Here is a 17,265-nt window from a genome sequence, read left to right on the forward strand (position 1 = left end):
TAATAATAATAACGTGAGGTTTTATTATAAAGCTGAAAAGCATCATTTCAGTTTGGGAATGATATAGATGTTAAAAAATTGTTCAAAAGCACTACTAATTACAAAGAATAAACCCACGTTATCTGGGTTATTATTAGTGTTTAACAATAACCATTTTTAGACACGTCTAGAAATGACATAATCGCTGTGACGTAACAATTAGCCGCCTAGAGACGCGTCTTTTTAATATAATTTGTAAAAAGCTAATATACTTAGCGGAGAAATCACAGATTTCATTTCAGAAACACATTAAGTCGTTTTTTTCTATTCTTTCTATTGGAAGGAAGAATCACCCATTCTTATTGGACGAGGTAGGGAATAGCTGAGCCACAAATTGACGCGATTATTTTACTTAAATGTTTTCGCCCGGGAAGAAACAGTTTTAATGGCAGCACTGCGTACCGAGAAGGAAAGGGTTGTCTTAAGCTATTTCCCACGGGTGTTCACTAGCAGCGTTTTGCACACAGTGCAGCACTAAACAGAAAATATAGTTGTTCATGTTTGTCTTTTTATTATGGATCTATTCTTTTTAATGCGTTTAATAATGTCAATATGATATAGAAGAGTTGAATGATAGACATCGAATACCAACTTCTGGCTTGTCAGAAATACATTTATAAACGCTAAGTAACAAATAAAGTCTAGCTCACCTTTCATTTTGCTGTTCTTGCTGTTCTGTGAGAGAAACAAGATGAGCTTGAGTCACTGTAAGTGTCAGAAGAGAGGGAGAAATTGGGTCTCCTGTCTGTCCACCCAGACAGAGTGCCAGTGCCCTGGGCCAGGTATGACACCTTGTCTTCCACACACACACACCATGTCTTATTCTTACAAAATCAGCTTTTCATTACTTCATTAGACTTTTAATTTAATACTTTCCAGCTCCTTCTCTCCATGATATGAGGGAGAGAAGTTAAAATACAGTGTTTAAAAGAAGAAATCAACAAATAATAAAAGCTAATTAAGAAAATGATCATTTCAATAGCCTAATTAAAATGTTGGTTAAATCAAAATCTAGGATACATGGTAAAGCAGATTTTTATTATTCCATACTGTCAAAAGTTAGGTCTTAAACAGGTCCTCTTTTACTGTATGTGTGCTGTGCTTCCAATACAGTTTTAATGAGTTTAGATTGTTATTAGAAACTGCTAGTTAATTGGGGCTGTTGTCCCTCAGACGGCAGTTTCTTTTCAGGGTTATCTGACTGGTAGCTTTAGGGGAGACTGTGTTGAAGCAGCACCAGTGTCTTCCTGCTGTCCTGATGACTGTGTGTCTGTTGCAGATGAAATCATAGCTGTAATGGAGGCTATGAACTCTGAGCCAGACATGCAGGAGCTCATGAAAGAGCTCTATACCCTCCTACAGCAAAACACGAAGGGGACACTGCCGGTGATCTTGAGGTTTCTTAGCAGCAGCCAGGTGATACCTCCTCATCCATACATTCACACTTCAGAAGTGCAGTTCAGTCTGATCTACAGAGAGAGCTCATTGCACTGAAACACTGTGAACCTGTTTTCTAACTGACAACCTAGTGATCTCTGATTTATTTTTTATTACTAATAAATAATAATATATAAATATATATATCTTGTAATTTGATAGCATTTGATCACTACTACCTTAAGGTTGCTGTTGGAAGAGGTGTTAGTAGGGCCAGCAGGGGGCGCTCAGCCTGCAGTCTATGTCAGTCTTAATGCCCCAGTATAGTGACGGGGACACTATACTGTAAAAAAGGTGCCATCCTTCTGATGAGACGTAAAACCGAGGTCCTGACTCTCTGTGGTCATTAAAAATCCCAGGTGTTTTTCTAAAAGAGTATGGGTGTAACCCCGGCGTCCTGGCCAAATTTCCCATTGGCCCTTACCAATCATGGCCTCCATATAATCCCCATCTATGAATTGGCTTCATTACTCTGATCTCCTCCCCACTGATAGCCGATGTGTGGTAAGCGTTCTAGCGCACTATGGCTGCCCTCGCATCATCCAGGTGGATACTGCACATTGGTGGTGGTGGAGGGGAGTCCCCATTACCTGTAAAGCACTTTGAGTGGAATGTCCAGAAAAGCGCTGTATACTGTAAGTGTAAGGAGTTATTAATTATTATTATTACTACTAAAAAGGGAATACTTTCTACTGTATATTCTATTCACTCACCAATGTGGTGAATTGGTTTGTTCTACAGTAGTTGTACGTCTCCACTGTTTCAGACTCAGTAATTGTTGACAATCGTGACTGTCTCCCTGAAGGATCCCTGTGAGCTTACACCACTGATGCTGTGATGAGAGCAGCAGTCTCACCCCTTGTTATCGTTCTCCCCTTTTCTAGATGACACCTGCTCTTCGCACTGCAATCCTCCAGGCAGTGGAGAGGCTGCTCTGTGAGACAGGGGCAGCTCTACAATTGGATGAGTCACTGGCTAAGAGCACTGTGTCAGTGGGCTTAAAAGAAATGACCATGTCATCTGTAAGTGATCCCCCTTCAGGTCCTGCCTTTGGAGCAATCTTTTCCTGGACTTGTTGTCTTAAAGAGGAGTAGTTTTAGTTCAGTCAAGATATGAAGTTGTTTGCATGAACTTGGCAATGAAAGAAGATTCCTCATCTGTTAAGCATGATGTCTTTATTCTATCCATTGCTCAACCACCAAGACTCCTGACTTCTTCTTCTTCTTTTTCACAGCCTTAGTCCCAGACTGTCCTGGGGTCAGCTGCTTTGGTTGCTCTTCTCCATTTGTCTCTGTCGAGCACATCTTCCTCACTCACTTCACATACCTCCATATCTTTTCTCACACAATCTATCCATCTCTTTCTAGGCCTGCCTCTTCCTCTGTTACCTTCCACCTCAAATTCCATTACCCTCTTTGTTACTTCCTCAAAGTCCCTCCTCATGATATGTCCATACCACCGTAACCTCGCCTCTCGCATCTTCTCAACCACATCCACCACCCTACATCGTCTACGGATTTCTTCATTTCTGATCTTATCCTTCATTGAAATCTGCAGAATCCATCTCAACATCCTCATTTCAGTTCTTCTCATCAAGTTCTCTTCCCTCTTTCCAACTGCCAAGCATTCAGCTCCATATAGTAGTACAGGTCTAATCACAGTCTTGTACATTTTGCACTTTAACTTTCTGGGAATTTTCCTGTCACAGATTAAGACTCCTGACATGAAAGATAAAATAAAACATTTTTTGTGACTGTTACAGAAATGGCTGCCTGATTGGCAGCAAGCATGCAGCAATATTGTCGTGTCTGTGGTGAGAGATCACTATCATACAACCATGGACATGGTGCTGTCATATTTACAGCCTGGAGAGCTCCCACACCACGCCCTGCTGCAGGCTGTGTCAGATATCTCCCGTCACTGCAGTAAGTTCAGTGCTTGTAATGGTACAGTATGTGGACTAGGAACACACATTGCATCTGATTACTGTTCTTTTGAGTAGGTGAAATTCAGAGCTCTCAATACTCAAATCTTTTGTTTGTGGACTGAGTGTGGTATAATTAGATGAGGTTAAAGGTAAAAACCAATGAATCGTTTTAAAGAGACATGATTATTTACCCGGGCAGGCTTCGCACCTTAAGTGTAACGGTGGGCCTTGGCCCCTATCCAGTTTGAAATGTGTTTTTTTCTACTTTTGCAGTCCTTGAAATTGCCAGTGACATGGGGAAAATTTTGAACCTTTTAGTGCCTCTTCTGCCTTTAGCAAAAACCAAAGTCATGAGGGCAATGATGTCTTTTGGTAAGTGTGAAAGCTTGGTTGATTAGTGAGATATTCATTTAACATGTTTGAGAGGAGGATTTAATAGTTTAAGGCCACAGAGTTACATTGAGAGTACCTTGACTTAACTTATTCTCACTGAGCTACAGTACAGCTGTAGAAAATAATCAGAGAGTGAAGCAGCTAATGGCTCAACATACAGCTATGTGATAAAACGAACATTACTTGTGACTTTCCAGCATTAGGAAGCCTGTGTGAGAGTTGGAGTCAATATCAATCCCAGGCTCCAGCTGACAACATCCTGGATGTCTCACAACAGATCAGCACCAGCTATGATATTATGTCCAGTTGGCTGCCAACAACTAACTTAAAGGTATGACATCTCCTCTGTATATTGCTTTATGATTTATTGATCATCTATAACTCCATGTCCTGACGATAATGAAAACATGGCAGGTGTGACTGTGCAGGAATCAGGTAGGACCAGCTGGACAGAGGGATGATCACCAGAATCAGGATACACAAGTTATATTTTTGTGTCTATCTGATGTTGTGGACAGGTTTGCTGTCCTCTGATTGGATTGCTTGTTTGAATACTGATGTTCTCATCTCATCTTTGTCGGTAGGTGACTGAAGCCATCGTTTTGGCATTTGGACCCATGTGTAGGTTTCTGTCAGAGGAGATCCTTCAAAGAAACCTGCTAGGAATTGTTTATGCCTTCCTGCCATTGTACACAGTTGAATGGAATATCCAGTACAACAGAATCAACAAGGTGGGTTTGTGTTGAGCACTAGGACTGCAGCTTTGCTGCTTGGGCAGATAGGAAGAATCTAACTGAATGTGTGTTTAGAAGAGGTTTCTGTTTCATTTGAATTCCTCACTCATATAATCAAATTACAGAAGATTTTTAACACCTTAAGAAAGAATTATGCTGAGAAATTTGCAAATATCATTGTGGAAATTTGCAAGACGGATTGTTCTACCAGTAGTTGGATGCAGATGAATCTACCAGTACAGAATGGAAAGAGGGAGAAATTCTGTTACTGTTTTGTTTTCTTTATGATAAAGCTAAACTTTAGATTGCGAGAGTCAGGCATTTGGCTGGCTCTCCAAATTCACATACATGTGCTCTTCATTCAGAGTCTCAGTTTGGTTGTGGAGGCAGGACTTCAGAAAGGTAGACAGGTTCTGAATTGTCATCTGAACTACATGATGAACATGATGCACACAAAGGTAATAGGGACTAAAGTTTGCAGCTACAGTATGACATATCACTCTTCACCTACCAAGGAAGACATCACACACTGGCAAAATACTGTACAATGAATGATACATGTGTTTACTGTTGAATTCACATTAACATTAAAGTCTGTAACATATTGTGTAACTTTCCAATTTAAAAATACATCTTAATCAAATTCATACAATCTCTGCCACTAATGTGTCTGAGTAGGTAAAGGAAATTTCTCTATTTCTCTCAGATCTGTGAGTCTTTTGATCCTCCAGAGGATGAGAGATACATGTACCTGATCAAGAGCTTCATTGACTTAGGTGGGGGCTTAAAGCTTTATCTCAAACTTGATGTTTGAATCATAGTCTAAGACAAAGACAGTTTGACAGCTTGAGGAATAGATACAGTTCTCTGAATCTAGGAGTGAGCTGTAATCAGGTGGGCATTGATGGAATGTGTGTGTAAGCTTAACTTGTGCGACTTCCTTCTGTTTTGTTTCTCTGCAGCCAAGGTCTTTCCACAGAAGGTCCTGCAGTTTGTTTTGGTAATGCTGGACAGTCCAGTGGAGCAGAACCAGCTGGGGAGCCTTACTCTGCTCTCAAATATTGTACATCAAGGTGTGTGCGCACAGGTCCTGAGCCACTTTCATTGCTAATGAAGCTCCAACATCATGGCCACTAGTAATGTCTCAATTTCTTCACAGCATCTGTATTATTTAAGAAGTAGGAATTAAAAATCAGTGCTGATGGAGCATGGGCATTTTCTCTATCTACAAATGAGGTGATCTCTATTTTCTAGTCACCTCTTCCTCCAGTCTCTGCTCTGTCTCATTCATCTGTTTGCACTAGAACTGCACTCATACTGTATGATTGATTGTATGTTCAGATTTCCTCAGTGGACATTTGAAGGAGTATGTGCTGAAGTCCTTTACTGGGACCCTTGGAAACACCAGCAATAAGGTACAGTCCAGCCTAAATAATATGGCCTCACTCTGTTGTTATGTGTTTATGTTCTCCTGTATATCCTACTGCATCTTTGGATATGTGGATAATTCTATGGAAATACTCTAGGATGTGTAAGTAGGGTTTGTGTTTTTCATAATGTGTTGAACCTGATCCTCAGTAATGATGTGCTGTGGTTCCTGTCCTCAGGTGAAACATCTGCAGTCCCAGGTGTTGATGGAGATGGGGAAAAGGGGCTATCTGGGGCTGGAGGGCACAGTTGTCGCACTGCAATACATTGTAAAGAACTGTGCCCTTGTAGATGACATCACCAAGGTATGGAGTTGTGTATGGAATCAGGTTTACCTCGGTAGTGGTTTGGTGTAGTGACATTTTGTAGTTACACATCTGTACATTTTAAATTTGAGTGAGTGAGGTGTAAAAGCAGTGGGAAAATATTTGTGTTTTTCTGTCTTCAGAGCTCCAGGGACCCTGCGAGTATAAGCGCTGTGAGACACAGTTTTGAGGCAGTGCTGTGTTGCTGGTGCACAGATGATACTGTGACTGAAGTAAGTGTCTCACTATGGTCTCTGTCACATTGTACATTACTTTTCCATCTCTGAGGTCACATCGATTGTATTGTTTACAATACAGTGCTGCTTTGCTGTGGTTGAGATTTAAGTGACCTCTGTTTTGTATTGTTCTTATCAGATGCTGTGGTCCAACCTGTTGAAGGCCATTTTCTGGAGAACATACAGTGATGCTCTGCCTGTATTGTGCAATAATCTGAATGTGCTCTACAGCAGGCTGTGTGAGAAGGGCTACTCTGTGATCTCTGACTTTGAAGAGCTGGGTTAGTATAGAGGCTCATCTAGTGAGTAAGTGACAGAACAGATCAACATGAATTTTACTTGTAAACAGGGACTATGTTTAGGAACTCCAATGGGAGTGGCTCCGCTGTCCACTTGGCGTGACAGTGTAGTATATTTGGTATTTCCAGAATCATTTCACTCCAAAGTGCTTACCCGTGTTTCATTTTTATGTCAATGTCTCTGTTTTTCAGATTACATAGCTTCACCAGATATCATGCTAATTAGACTTCTGGTAAGTCAGGCCACAGCTGGCAGAACACAAGTCACCTTGAGTGAGTTGAGAAAGGCATGAGTTCTGAAGCTTAGTAGTTATCAGTGGTCCTGAGCTGAATTTCTGTGGTTATGTCTGTTTCCCAGCTTGGAGCCTCTCAGTCGCTCAGAGGTGGGCATGAGTGCCTGACACTTCTGCACTCCCTGAGCTCAATCATCCACCCCAGGCTGCACAGCATGTGGGAGCATCTCATTCCACCCCTGGCCAGGAACCTCACAGGTACCCCCACACTGACCCCACTGCCCTGCGATGGACTGGCTTTCCGCCCAAGGTGTACCTTGACTTGTGCCCCTGCCCTGAATTGGAAGAAGCAAATTCGAAAATGGATAGATGGATGAAATGTTTTGCTGCTGCTTTCATTGTTGCAGTGTGTTTGAATAGTTTGGGGATATTTGTTAACAAACAGCACAGAAAGGACACTAATTTGAAATCAACATATGTTGCAGTGTTCTAATCATCCTCAGAATTACAGCAATATTTTTGTAGGAGAGCATAGCAGATTTGCCCTTAATCAATGGAGATATTTAGTTTCATTCATAGGGTTGATCAGATATGAATTGTTAAGAATGTAAAAAGTTACAAAGAAGAGAGCAATCTATTTTGCTTGTTTGTTAGTAAGAATCTAATTGATTCAGGGATTTCATCTGACCATTTATTGAAATAAACCAGGACATCAGTTTGAGCAATACTGCTGGGAAGCTTCCTTATTATTATATACTGTATTATTTTGTCCATTTAATCCAAAATATGATGCCATTTTCATATCTTGTCCAGAATTGTACAGGACTACAGCAGATCAAACCAGGATTAACTTTGTCAGCATTTATTTGTCACAGTTGTAACTTACCTGATTTTCTGGGTTAACTGCCTGAATCACACCTATTCTTGATCAATAATCTCTGTACTGCTCCAGTCCATATATGACGGTGTTTAACTCTTTCTCTGTTGTGTTTCAGAATCGCAAGGGGTAGAGATATCCCTGGAGCAGTGGCAGGAAGGGCTGTATGTGGTATGTACTGAGAGAGAGGGCAGGATAGATAACATACCCAATGTAAAGGGAGGGGGCCAGGCAAAGAAAGTAATGTTTTTCCTGTTAAGGGAATGTCAGGCATTAAACAATGACAGCTATCTTATGCTTGAGCACCTGAGTACCCGTGGAATAATGTAAATAAATTTTCCTGAGCTGAAATTGCTGTATTATATTGTGTGCTAATACCTGTGTAGTTCCACAAGGTGGTGTCTGAATGTGTCCACTGTGCATCCTATTATGGAACTGAGTGCCTCCCCTGTGTGTGTTCAGCTCCTGTCTAACACCCTGAGTTCAGTGGCAGATGAGGCCTGGGCCTGCAGCCTCACAAAAGCCATGACCAGAGGCATTTGCACACTCATCTCCACCAGTGAGGAGAAGGTGAGTCTGATAAGAGAACCTCAAAATGTTATGTACTGTCTGTGACCGGAATAGCTCTCTGTGTCTGTAGCATCATGCTTCTGAATGAGGTTTATCCCCTGAATAATGATCTCTGGAAAATATTTCAGAAAAATAAGACTCAAGATATACTGTAGTATAGGTCAAAGACTCTGACTAGTAATTTGTTCTGTATTGTGAGTGTGCAGGCTGGCCAATAGTAAGGTGATGATGTGTGAGTGATCTGTTAGAGGATCCACACTTCCCTAACTGTCATGTCCTCTCAGTGCTGTTGTACAGAGCAGCTTCCTGAGCTCAGTGTTCACTCTGCTCTCCGCTGGTGTCACAGGCCTTCCTGTGCCAGTGCGTGGGTGTGGCAGTCCAGCACGTCTCTCGCCAGGACACTGTGAGAGATGTGCTTCAGGACGCTCTCCTAGGAGTTCGGTATGAGAGGCCTGTGGAGAGAGAGGTAAAGTGATCCGTCTCTTGAGTAACTCTAAAAGGCTCATAGTTATGAGGTTGGAAATGTGTCAGTCTAGGAAATGATATTATATGAATGTGAAAATAATTTAAAGAAAACTTTTTTTCTCCTTAAAAATGTAATTTGTAATGTTGACTATATATAATTTCATTACGTAATTAAAATATAATTATACAGTACAGTCTTACACCTGTTGCTTGCTGGGATAGGCTCCGGCTCCTCCACGATCCTGAATTGGATGAAATGGTTAGAAAATGGATGGATAGATGTTATTATAGATGATAAGCACTTACTCTAGTTGTCAGTTGGACACTGACAGTGGTCAAAACTGGAGAAACTGGAGAATCTGGGGAAACTGGTCTCCTCAAACGCAGCATAGAATTGAGGTGTCTGGCGAGCACCCACCCTTGGTATTTCAGTGATTTAATAAATAGATTTCTCCATTCTTGCTCCAATGTAATGGAGCATTTTTCCCATTGACGTTTTTTAAAACATGCAGTAGTAGTGTTAGTCAGGGGGTAGAAGCCAACAGGAGCTTCTAGAGGGCCAACAGAGTCTGAGATGTGTTCTCTCTCCTTGTCTCATTCTAACATATAAGTGTTGTGTATCTATTGGAGTATATTTAAACATATAGTTGTCTAAAATGATATTGGTGACTGTGCTGTATTTTCAATGAATCTGAAGAAACACACCATGGTAGTACTTGCACTGTACAAGGGTCACTAAGAGAGCCTGTCTGGTTTCCCAGGGCCTGGCAGTGTTGATGGGGCTGTGTGCTAGTGCCCACCCTGATGTGGTGCTGTCTGTGCTGGAGGGAGTGGAGAAGACCGATCCGGAGATCTACTGCAGTGATCTTTGCTCTGAGGTAGGTACACTAGTGCCTGAGTGACAAACCACAGCTCTTCTTTAATATCAGCCTTTGCCTACAGTTTTCTTTCAGCACTACTACAGCAATACTCTTAGGAGCTAATATAGTCGAAATGCCCTGCTTCTTGGACTTTAAATAGTTTTTGTCATTTATGTTGACTTAATTCTAAATTTTTCTTTTTGGAAATATTAACTGTGTTGTTTGTAGAATCATTAAGAACATTACATACTTAGTGAGAAGCAGAATGAGTTTTATACATGCTTTATTCTTTTAATTCCATGATGTACATGTATTACTTGCGTTTACAAAAGGTCTCTTTTGATCTTTTAAATTGGACACAATTTGTTTTTAATTGCAAGTGCACAGTGAAAGAATTCAATCATTCAGTAAGCATAGGAGCTCTGAGTGCAGGATAATTCCTCAGTTTACGTTGAGGACTCTTCTCTATGGACATTTCATGAGGACTCAAACTGAAGCTCACAGTTCTTTTTAATTAAACAAACAGCTGAAATGATTAATGAGAAGATGCCATCTACACTGTGTTGGTTTTCCCTGCAGAGTGATTTTACCATCGCTCTCATCCTTTCCTATGGGCATGTTGCTCTCAAAGCACCATGGCTCCTGCAACAGAGAATGGAGACTGACTTTTTTGGCAGAGTCAGACAACATTTCACCACTAAGGTAGGCAAAGGTTTAGTGTTTCTTGAAGGACAAAAGGCCTGTGAACATAATCCTAACAGGTCCTTTCTTTAATGTGTGTAAAAAAGGATCTCAGACTCAGACTCTGAAAGACTCCTTGAGTGCAGATCCCAGTTCAGGCTGGTGGAGATGAAGTGTTCATCCTCCTTGCAGGAGTGCCTGGGCTTTGAGTGAGTGAGTTACTGTCTGTCCCCCTGCAGGACTCTAGCATCAGACTGATCCTATGCCGCAGTGTGCTGATGATCTCTCAGGCCGTGCTGAGCTCCAGTCACACTGGAACTCCCAGCTTCCCAGCCAAGGCCCACCTCCTGGAGACAATGGTGGTCAGTGTCACCTGCTGCATTGAGACTGTTGGTTTCACACAGTGATGTTCTGGACAGTCTTATTCTTTCAGTATGAATCAGCTGGGAGCAAAGTGGTATTACTCTTTCCCTGCCTGCAGATGATCCCAATCTTTCAAAACTGTGTTACATCATTTTATGTGCACCAGGCCAGCTCTGTCTCATGATTAAGGGCTGGAAATGATTTTGGTATAATGGGATTCTTAGAATATGCTATCAGGAATAGCGGGACATATCAGGAATATTCTGATATTCCAGTGACCTTCTTCATCACTGATTCTTCACTTCCTTTTCTTGACTCTGAGTTCCTTTGCACATATTGTACAAGGATCTCTGTGAGATTCCAATGGAAAGAAGTGGTGTTTTGAGGTTCTGGAAACTTTCTCTCTTCCATCACTTTACAGGAGTTTATTAAAGAGGAGCCCAGTGACCCCCTGAGCTCTCCAGTTCGCTTGCTGGCCCTGCGCAACTGTGTGATACTGAGGTACAGCTTCTTGAATAATCTTTCATTACTGCAGCTGTCTCAAAATTACATTTTTAGCTGTGCTTGAAACAAGAGAAACAAGAGGAGACATTAGGTTTGATGCCCTCATAGTAAGTTTTACAATTTTAAGTGTTGTACATCAACTCCCTTACTTCCACATTCTTACACTGTATACTATAATTTAAAATATACTGTAAGGTAGTGTATGATCTTCATTTATTGCCACATTATTTGTGTAAAATGATGTGATGTCATTGGGATTCCAGCTCTTTTAATATGATAACTCAGTTCTAAAAGTTAATAACTGATCAATACTGTGTCTCCTCAAACTTTATCTTGTCACACAGTTGTTTCAACCCAGTGCTGCCTGATGTGCACAATACCTTACTGCACATTTGTGCAAAGGCTGTGCTCACATTGTCTCCAGAGGATTCCAGTGGGCCTGAGCCCCAGGTAAGGAGTGATAGACTTGACTATTTGACACTAAGTAGGACACATAAATGTATAAAGAATATTGTTTCTTTATGGAGTCTTCCAGGATTCACAGGTTGGAAAGATTACTTGAACTATTCATTTCAAAGCATAACCTTTGAAAAAAGTTTTTTTTTATGAATGTCTATGTGCTATGTGTGGGGTAGGTGCTGTACAGTGACTTTGCTGAGGCTCTTCTGTACCTGCTGCTCAAAACACTGCAGCAAAACATCCGGCCAGCTGGACTGCAGGGAGCACTTGAGGTCAGAACTTTATTCTATTGTGATTTGGAAGCTTGGTATCAGACTTCTGTTTCAGAAGAACAGAAGAAGTTAAAAACAATAAAACAGTTCAAGCATATTGTAGCTTAATGGACAGAAATAAATACATGATATTTTTGTAATTCATGCTGGTAAATTTGTAATAATAAGGTGTCAAATCTGCCATATTTGTGTACAAGGTAATTATAGAAGGGATGTGTTATCATTCTACCTTCAAACAATCCTAATAGTGTTGGTGGTTTTAAAACTGTCATTTGCTCTATCACGACACTCACTGTCTTTTCCTTGTTTTCCTCAGCCTGTGGAAGCCTGGCTCAGCTCTGCCCATACCTGGGAGAGAGTGAGAGCCATTGAAATCACAAAAGCCCTTCTCCTGTTCTACCTTGAGAACTTTAATCCCATGGTGAGACTGAAGTCATACTGTATATTAACAAAGTGGAATTCTTTTTAGGGAAAATCTATTCTTAATTAAGCACACCTGTGACCACATGGTTTGAGGAATTGAAGGGAAACTGTCAGTTCATGGTTGCTATAAATGTAATTCCGCAGCCGAAGCAGACTCATCAGACTCATCTCTGGAATCTGTTCTCTGTCCCAGAATAACTTGATGTTCCCTGTTGGGGAGCTCCTAGGACTCCTCTTCCCCCGGTGCTGTGATACAGAGCCATCTGTCAGGGAGAAGGCAATGGAGTGTGTCATCACAGTACTGGACATCTGGATGAGCAGAGAAGGTAAAAATGAAGCAGCTCACAGTACAAACAAAAACAATTTAAAATTCTGAGTGTGGATAGATAGTGGATCTGTTCCTGACAGTACTGAGAGATGGTTACTCTGTGCCTCACTGACTCAGAGACTTGTACTTCTGAGTATTTATAGACAGTGATCTTCTATCAGATCTAGTGGATCACTCGGTTCAACAAGATCTTTCTCTAAACAGAATTAATATCAAACATATCTGAGAATCACTAACAGTTTGTATCCTGTGTGTTAAATTCATGCTGTTTCTCTGCAGGTCGAGCTCACAAAAGCTGTGCCAAGAGTCTCATGACTCTGAAAAAATCAGTGTTCATGGAGCTTGACCAGGGCACAGTCAGGGGCTCTTGCTCTGCTGTCACACAGGTAAGGACAGTCTCTAACACAGCCATGGCAAGGAGCTTGGTGTGCTGTCTGGAAATTATAGTGCAAAGCAGTAAATACTGAAAACTGCTTTGCTTTGGTGTTTCTTATTTCGTCTGTGATTACTCTAGAACTGGACATTGTTTTTTATGGACACGGCCTGAGATTTTCAGATTAATGGTTTCATTCCATCACTTTTGTGTTCAATGTAGGGGGTTGACATCAGATTCTTGGTTGTGAGTGGGTTATAATTGTATTTGTGCTGACCTCTTGAAGGATGATGTCTATGAAGGTGTTGTCTTGTCTGAACCTCTTTGTTCACTGTTTATTAAATCCCAAGATTTTTATGTCTGCTCTTCTGGCTGGTGCTAAAACAGATGGAGCCTGATCTATCTATGTCTTTGTTTCCCAGCTGGTAGGTCGATTGCTCCCTCACCACCAAGTGAAGATCATGATAAGAGGCCTGTTTGACAGGCTGCTGCTGGACTCTCAGCACAGCTGCTCCAGTGCAGCGTGTATCACCATCACACGCCTCTTCCAGAGTCACAGCAAGGAGCTGGCCAGCATGGTGAGGACATAACAGCATTGTCATATTACACGACAGTAGCCTTATCCTTTTATCATTCTGATCTTGTGTGTTAAAAGCTTCCTAGAGAAGCAGAGTGCTGGTAACTCCATGAGAGTTACACTAAACTCTGTCTGTGTTCCCTCGAGTATCTTTACCTCTTAGGAACCAAGAGAGTCTCTGTGTGCCGGTACTTGAGCTGTGAGCAATATCTCGGCTGCCAGATCATTAGGACTCTTTCATACTGTAGGTGATGTGGGATTTTAGTTCACAGTAACAATCACAAATTGTGACAGTAAATTGAGAGTACTTGATGACTTTTAGGAACCTATCAAACATAACAATTTGCAGTCTAACACATAGGTTATAAATATACAATATAATACACTATATACAATTTATTGGTATTACACCAAAACCATGCATAACAAACAACAAACGTCATAGAATATATCTGAACGGATCTGCTGGGATTACAAAGAGTAGAGTTCAAAGATTTTTAATTTATCAACTAAATGTGTGTGATCTGTCTCATAGGTCTATCAGTCTCAAATACTTCCATCTTATTTATATGCTCAAATAGAAAATGTGCATTTACAGTGTAGTGTGCTCTCTGAAGGCACCAGTTCTGTAGGGTTTGGGCATTTACTGGGACAATTATTAAATGTAGCAGTAAATCACAAAATTGATTCTTTTGATGGCTTTAGAATCCAACCATGCGATATAACTCAAACAACGCACACACACACGGGTACTAATACAAGAGGATACATTTATTAATACATAAAATATGCATATAAACCTAACAGATCTTATCGAGAGGGTTATCAGAATACAAAAGGTATATATTCAGTCAGTTACAAAGTGTTACACATATCAAGAGGACATATGTTCAGTATATCATTCATTAAGACCGTTTCATAAATGAACTTGGTTATAACTTCTACATTAGATACTCAAAACAAGTACATAACTCTTAGGAATTAAATTGATATCAACTGGTTGGGATAACAATTGAATTCTCGAGCTGTAATGCATTGAAGTTGAATACTCATCCAATCTCTGGGGATTCAGATCTCCTGCGGGCACAAATAAACAGTTGCAGGCTTGTTGCTGTCCAATCCGCGCTCTCTGGCTAGGTGCCAGGCTGTGCTGTGCGGTTTGCGACGGTGCGCTGCAGATGCTCACTGACTGGCTAGTTAGTGTTGGCTTTAACTAGCAAAGTTTATGCACAGGAGAAAAGATGACTGTGGGTCCCAGCAAGTCAGGAAGAGGACCAGTTCGTTCCTGATGAAGAGCTAGTTCTGAATAGTGATTCAGCTGTCCACAGTTCCGACCTGTTCACGAGGCCTGCTGCTGATGCTAACCTCGGGTGGATCCTCTGGTTACTCTCTGGCAACCTCCGCTCTAGACTCTTAGAACAAAGGAAAGTTCTGGCACTCAGACACATTGGCCATTCCATGGTTGTCCAGGCTGAGTCTCAGGATGGTCAGGAGGCGCGCTGCGAGAATGTCCTGCCCTTGGGAGCCTTCTGCTCCTGGGCCGTCCTGGCCTGGAATTCTCCTTTGAATTCCCTTTAGAAAAGTCCACAGAATTCTACAGAATTCTCACTGAATCTCTTCTGAATCTCTCAGGCTCTCTGTGTTGCCTGTTTTTACCTGGAGGAACTTCAGCTCGTTGATTGGCTGAAAGTTCCATGGGCATCAGAGTCCCACGTGGGTTACTCGGCCCTACCAGTCCCTGATTGGTTGATCAAGGTGAGATATGAGTCACTTACTCCTGACACTTAGGAATGCAGTCCAGATGTCCATCTGGCACTCCCTAGACAGATAGGCACCAATGGATGACCATTGATTATGATAGCCAGGCTTAGCTAAGTGCATCCCCCTTTGGGAGCTGTCCCTTATCAAAGGAAACCTTAAATCAGCCTGCATGAATAGTTTCTCTGTGGCTGCACCACAGAGATGAACAGAGAAATGGGGCCTCATTTGGGAAAGCCCACAACACTTAATTCTGTCTTATTAACAAGCATTGCCGCTTCAACAGTCATGAAGTAAACATCAAACTTGTGTTTGAAATAACAGTTCAACTGAAAATTGTGTTGGACAAACACATGATGAGTTTAACTTCCAGCTGGTAAGGCAGAGCTTGGTTGATTGGTCCATGGTCTGACTTGCAGCTGTTCGCTCTATATCTGTCACCATGCCAGCGAGATAGAAGAAAAGAGCTTTGCCTGGCATAGCTGGGTAGCTCGCATTGGCCCTCAGGCAACTGAGGAACACAAGATTTATTCTGTTTCAGGAAGAATATCTTAGACAGAATTCTGCACTTTACTGACTCACTCTCTTGGCCTTTTGTCAGTTGCTAGTTCAGCTGGAGAGATAAGGATCCAGTAGGTTGGTTAACCAAAGAAAATCAGTTGGCTTCTAGTTTTTAGGGAAAGACATCACAAGTTGGTGATTGGCTGAGATCCTATCAGGTCCAGATCTACAGATCTCTCATTGGTGGACTTTCTTTTGGATGATAGATAGTGACCTTGGACTTGGACTTGGAAAGAAACAGGCTACAGTTTTGATGTAGTCCATCTGCGCTATATATCATTACACAGTTCAAGTTTGATACAGGTGTACAATGTCTCTTTTTACAGGGACGTATAGCAACATTCCTGTGCCCTTACACAGAGAGGCACCAGACTGCTTGGTCAAGTCAGCACAAAAATTATTAGAAATCTTTAATAACTCTTAATTCCAAGTGTAACAATTGGCTTTGTCCCTCCAATCTTTGTTAAATCTTTGATAAAGTTCCTTTTGTAACTTTTGTTTAGTGCAACACATTGTAATATAAAAACAATAAAGGGTTCATGAGATCAACTTGATAAATTTCAGCTTCTCTCGCTGTGAGGTGATTGACCCCTGTTATTCTTGGTCCCTCTAGGTTCCTGACATGCTAGAAGTCTTTATGACCTGCTGGAATCTGCATGAGAGTGTGAGGGAGAGTTTGAAGGAGGGGGTTGTGTGTCTGGCATCACACAACCTCAAACTCACCATCAGCTTCCTGTTGACCTGCTCTTCTATCCATGAGAGGTAACACACTGGGACACTGGAGTGCCAATACAGCCCTGGCTACAGTAGTAACTGTGCTGGAAGAAACTGATTTTCTCAGACAAACTGAAACACTTAAGCTGGGTAAAGCTACAGACCTTAAGGTGTAGAATGATGCTGGATCCTTGATTTATTTTTTGTGCAATAGTGACAATGATATTTTCATGTATCTTTTTCAGTTTGCTCATGGAGGTTTGGCAGGCCCTTAGCACCAGCCAGGTCGCGTCCAAGATTGTGACGCACCTGGCTGATTATCTCTGCCTAACAAAGGGAATGAAGATGGGTGATCTGGCCCTGGCTGTAAGTGACCATAGAATCTGTCTCAAAGCATTTCAAAAAGCCAAATAAATAGGGATACTGTGCACAGTTTACAATGTGGAGGT

The 17,265-nt window shown here is 41.5% G+C and overlaps 1 protein-coding gene across 7 annotated transcripts in view; it reads left to right on the forward strand.

Moving 5' to 3' along the window:
* Positions 1-224: 224 nt before the first annotated feature.
* Positions 225-17,265, forward strand: part of LOC148658459 (maestro heat-like repeat-containing protein family member 1) — a 53,663-nt gene continuing 36,622 nt past the window's right edge. For 4 of the 7 annotated variants that reach the window (XR_015940076.1, XR_015940078.1, XR_015940077.1 and 1 more), the window contains exons 1-31: positions 225-821; positions 1,319-1,455; positions 2,361-2,498; positions 3,239-3,401; positions 3,677-3,775; positions 3,994-4,127; positions 4,381-4,527; positions 4,896-4,988; positions 5,237-5,306; positions 5,493-5,603; positions 5,872-5,945; positions 6,138-6,263; positions 6,407-6,496; positions 6,639-6,780; positions 6,991-7,031; positions 7,157-7,289; positions 8,027-8,079; positions 8,371-8,478; positions 8,825-8,944; positions 9,705-9,821; positions 10,383-10,505; positions 10,724-10,846; positions 11,269-11,348; positions 11,696-11,801; positions 11,987-12,082; positions 12,399-12,503; positions 12,699-12,831; positions 13,113-13,219; positions 13,629-13,784; positions 16,716-16,864; positions 17,062-17,182. Coding sequence is in view for 4 of the 7 variants with exons in the window: in XM_088639689.1 (XP_088495815.1) it covers positions 731-821; positions 1,319-1,455; positions 2,361-2,498; positions 3,239-3,401; positions 3,677-3,775; positions 3,994-4,127; positions 4,381-4,527; positions 4,896-4,988; positions 5,237-5,306; positions 5,493-5,603; positions 5,872-5,945; positions 6,138-6,263; positions 6,407-6,496; positions 6,639-6,780; positions 6,991-7,031; positions 7,157-7,289; positions 8,027-8,079; positions 8,371-8,478; positions 8,825-8,944; positions 9,705-9,821; positions 10,383-10,505; positions 10,724-10,846; positions 11,269-11,348; positions 11,696-11,801; positions 11,987-12,082; positions 12,399-12,503; positions 12,699-12,831; positions 13,113-13,219; positions 13,629-13,784; positions 16,716-16,864; positions 17,062-17,182 (3,486 nt within the window). In the remaining 3 variants the exon portion in view is untranslated. The remainder of the gene's footprint in view (positions 822-1,318; positions 1,456-2,360; positions 2,499-3,238; positions 3,402-3,676; positions 3,776-3,993; positions 4,128-4,380; positions 4,528-4,895; positions 4,989-5,236; positions 5,307-5,492; positions 5,604-5,871; positions 5,946-6,137; positions 6,264-6,406; positions 6,497-6,638; positions 6,781-6,990; positions 7,032-7,156; positions 7,290-8,026; positions 8,080-8,370; positions 8,479-8,824; positions 8,945-9,704; positions 9,822-10,382; positions 10,506-10,723; positions 10,847-11,268; positions 11,349-11,695; positions 11,802-11,986; positions 12,083-12,398; positions 12,504-12,698; positions 12,832-13,112; positions 13,220-13,628; positions 13,785-16,715; positions 16,865-17,061; positions 17,183-17,265) is intronic. The other 3 variants (XM_088639687.1, XM_088639691.1, XM_088639690.1) reach the window with 3 other exon arrangements.

This window comes from Lepisosteus platostomus, chromosome 7 (assembly GCF_059453375.1).
Source record: "Lepisosteus platostomus isolate fLepPlt1 chromosome 7, fLepPlt1.hap1, whole genome shotgun sequence".
Taxonomy (NCBI): domain Eukaryota; kingdom Metazoa; phylum Chordata; class Actinopteri; order Semionotiformes; family Lepisosteidae; genus Lepisosteus; species Lepisosteus platostomus.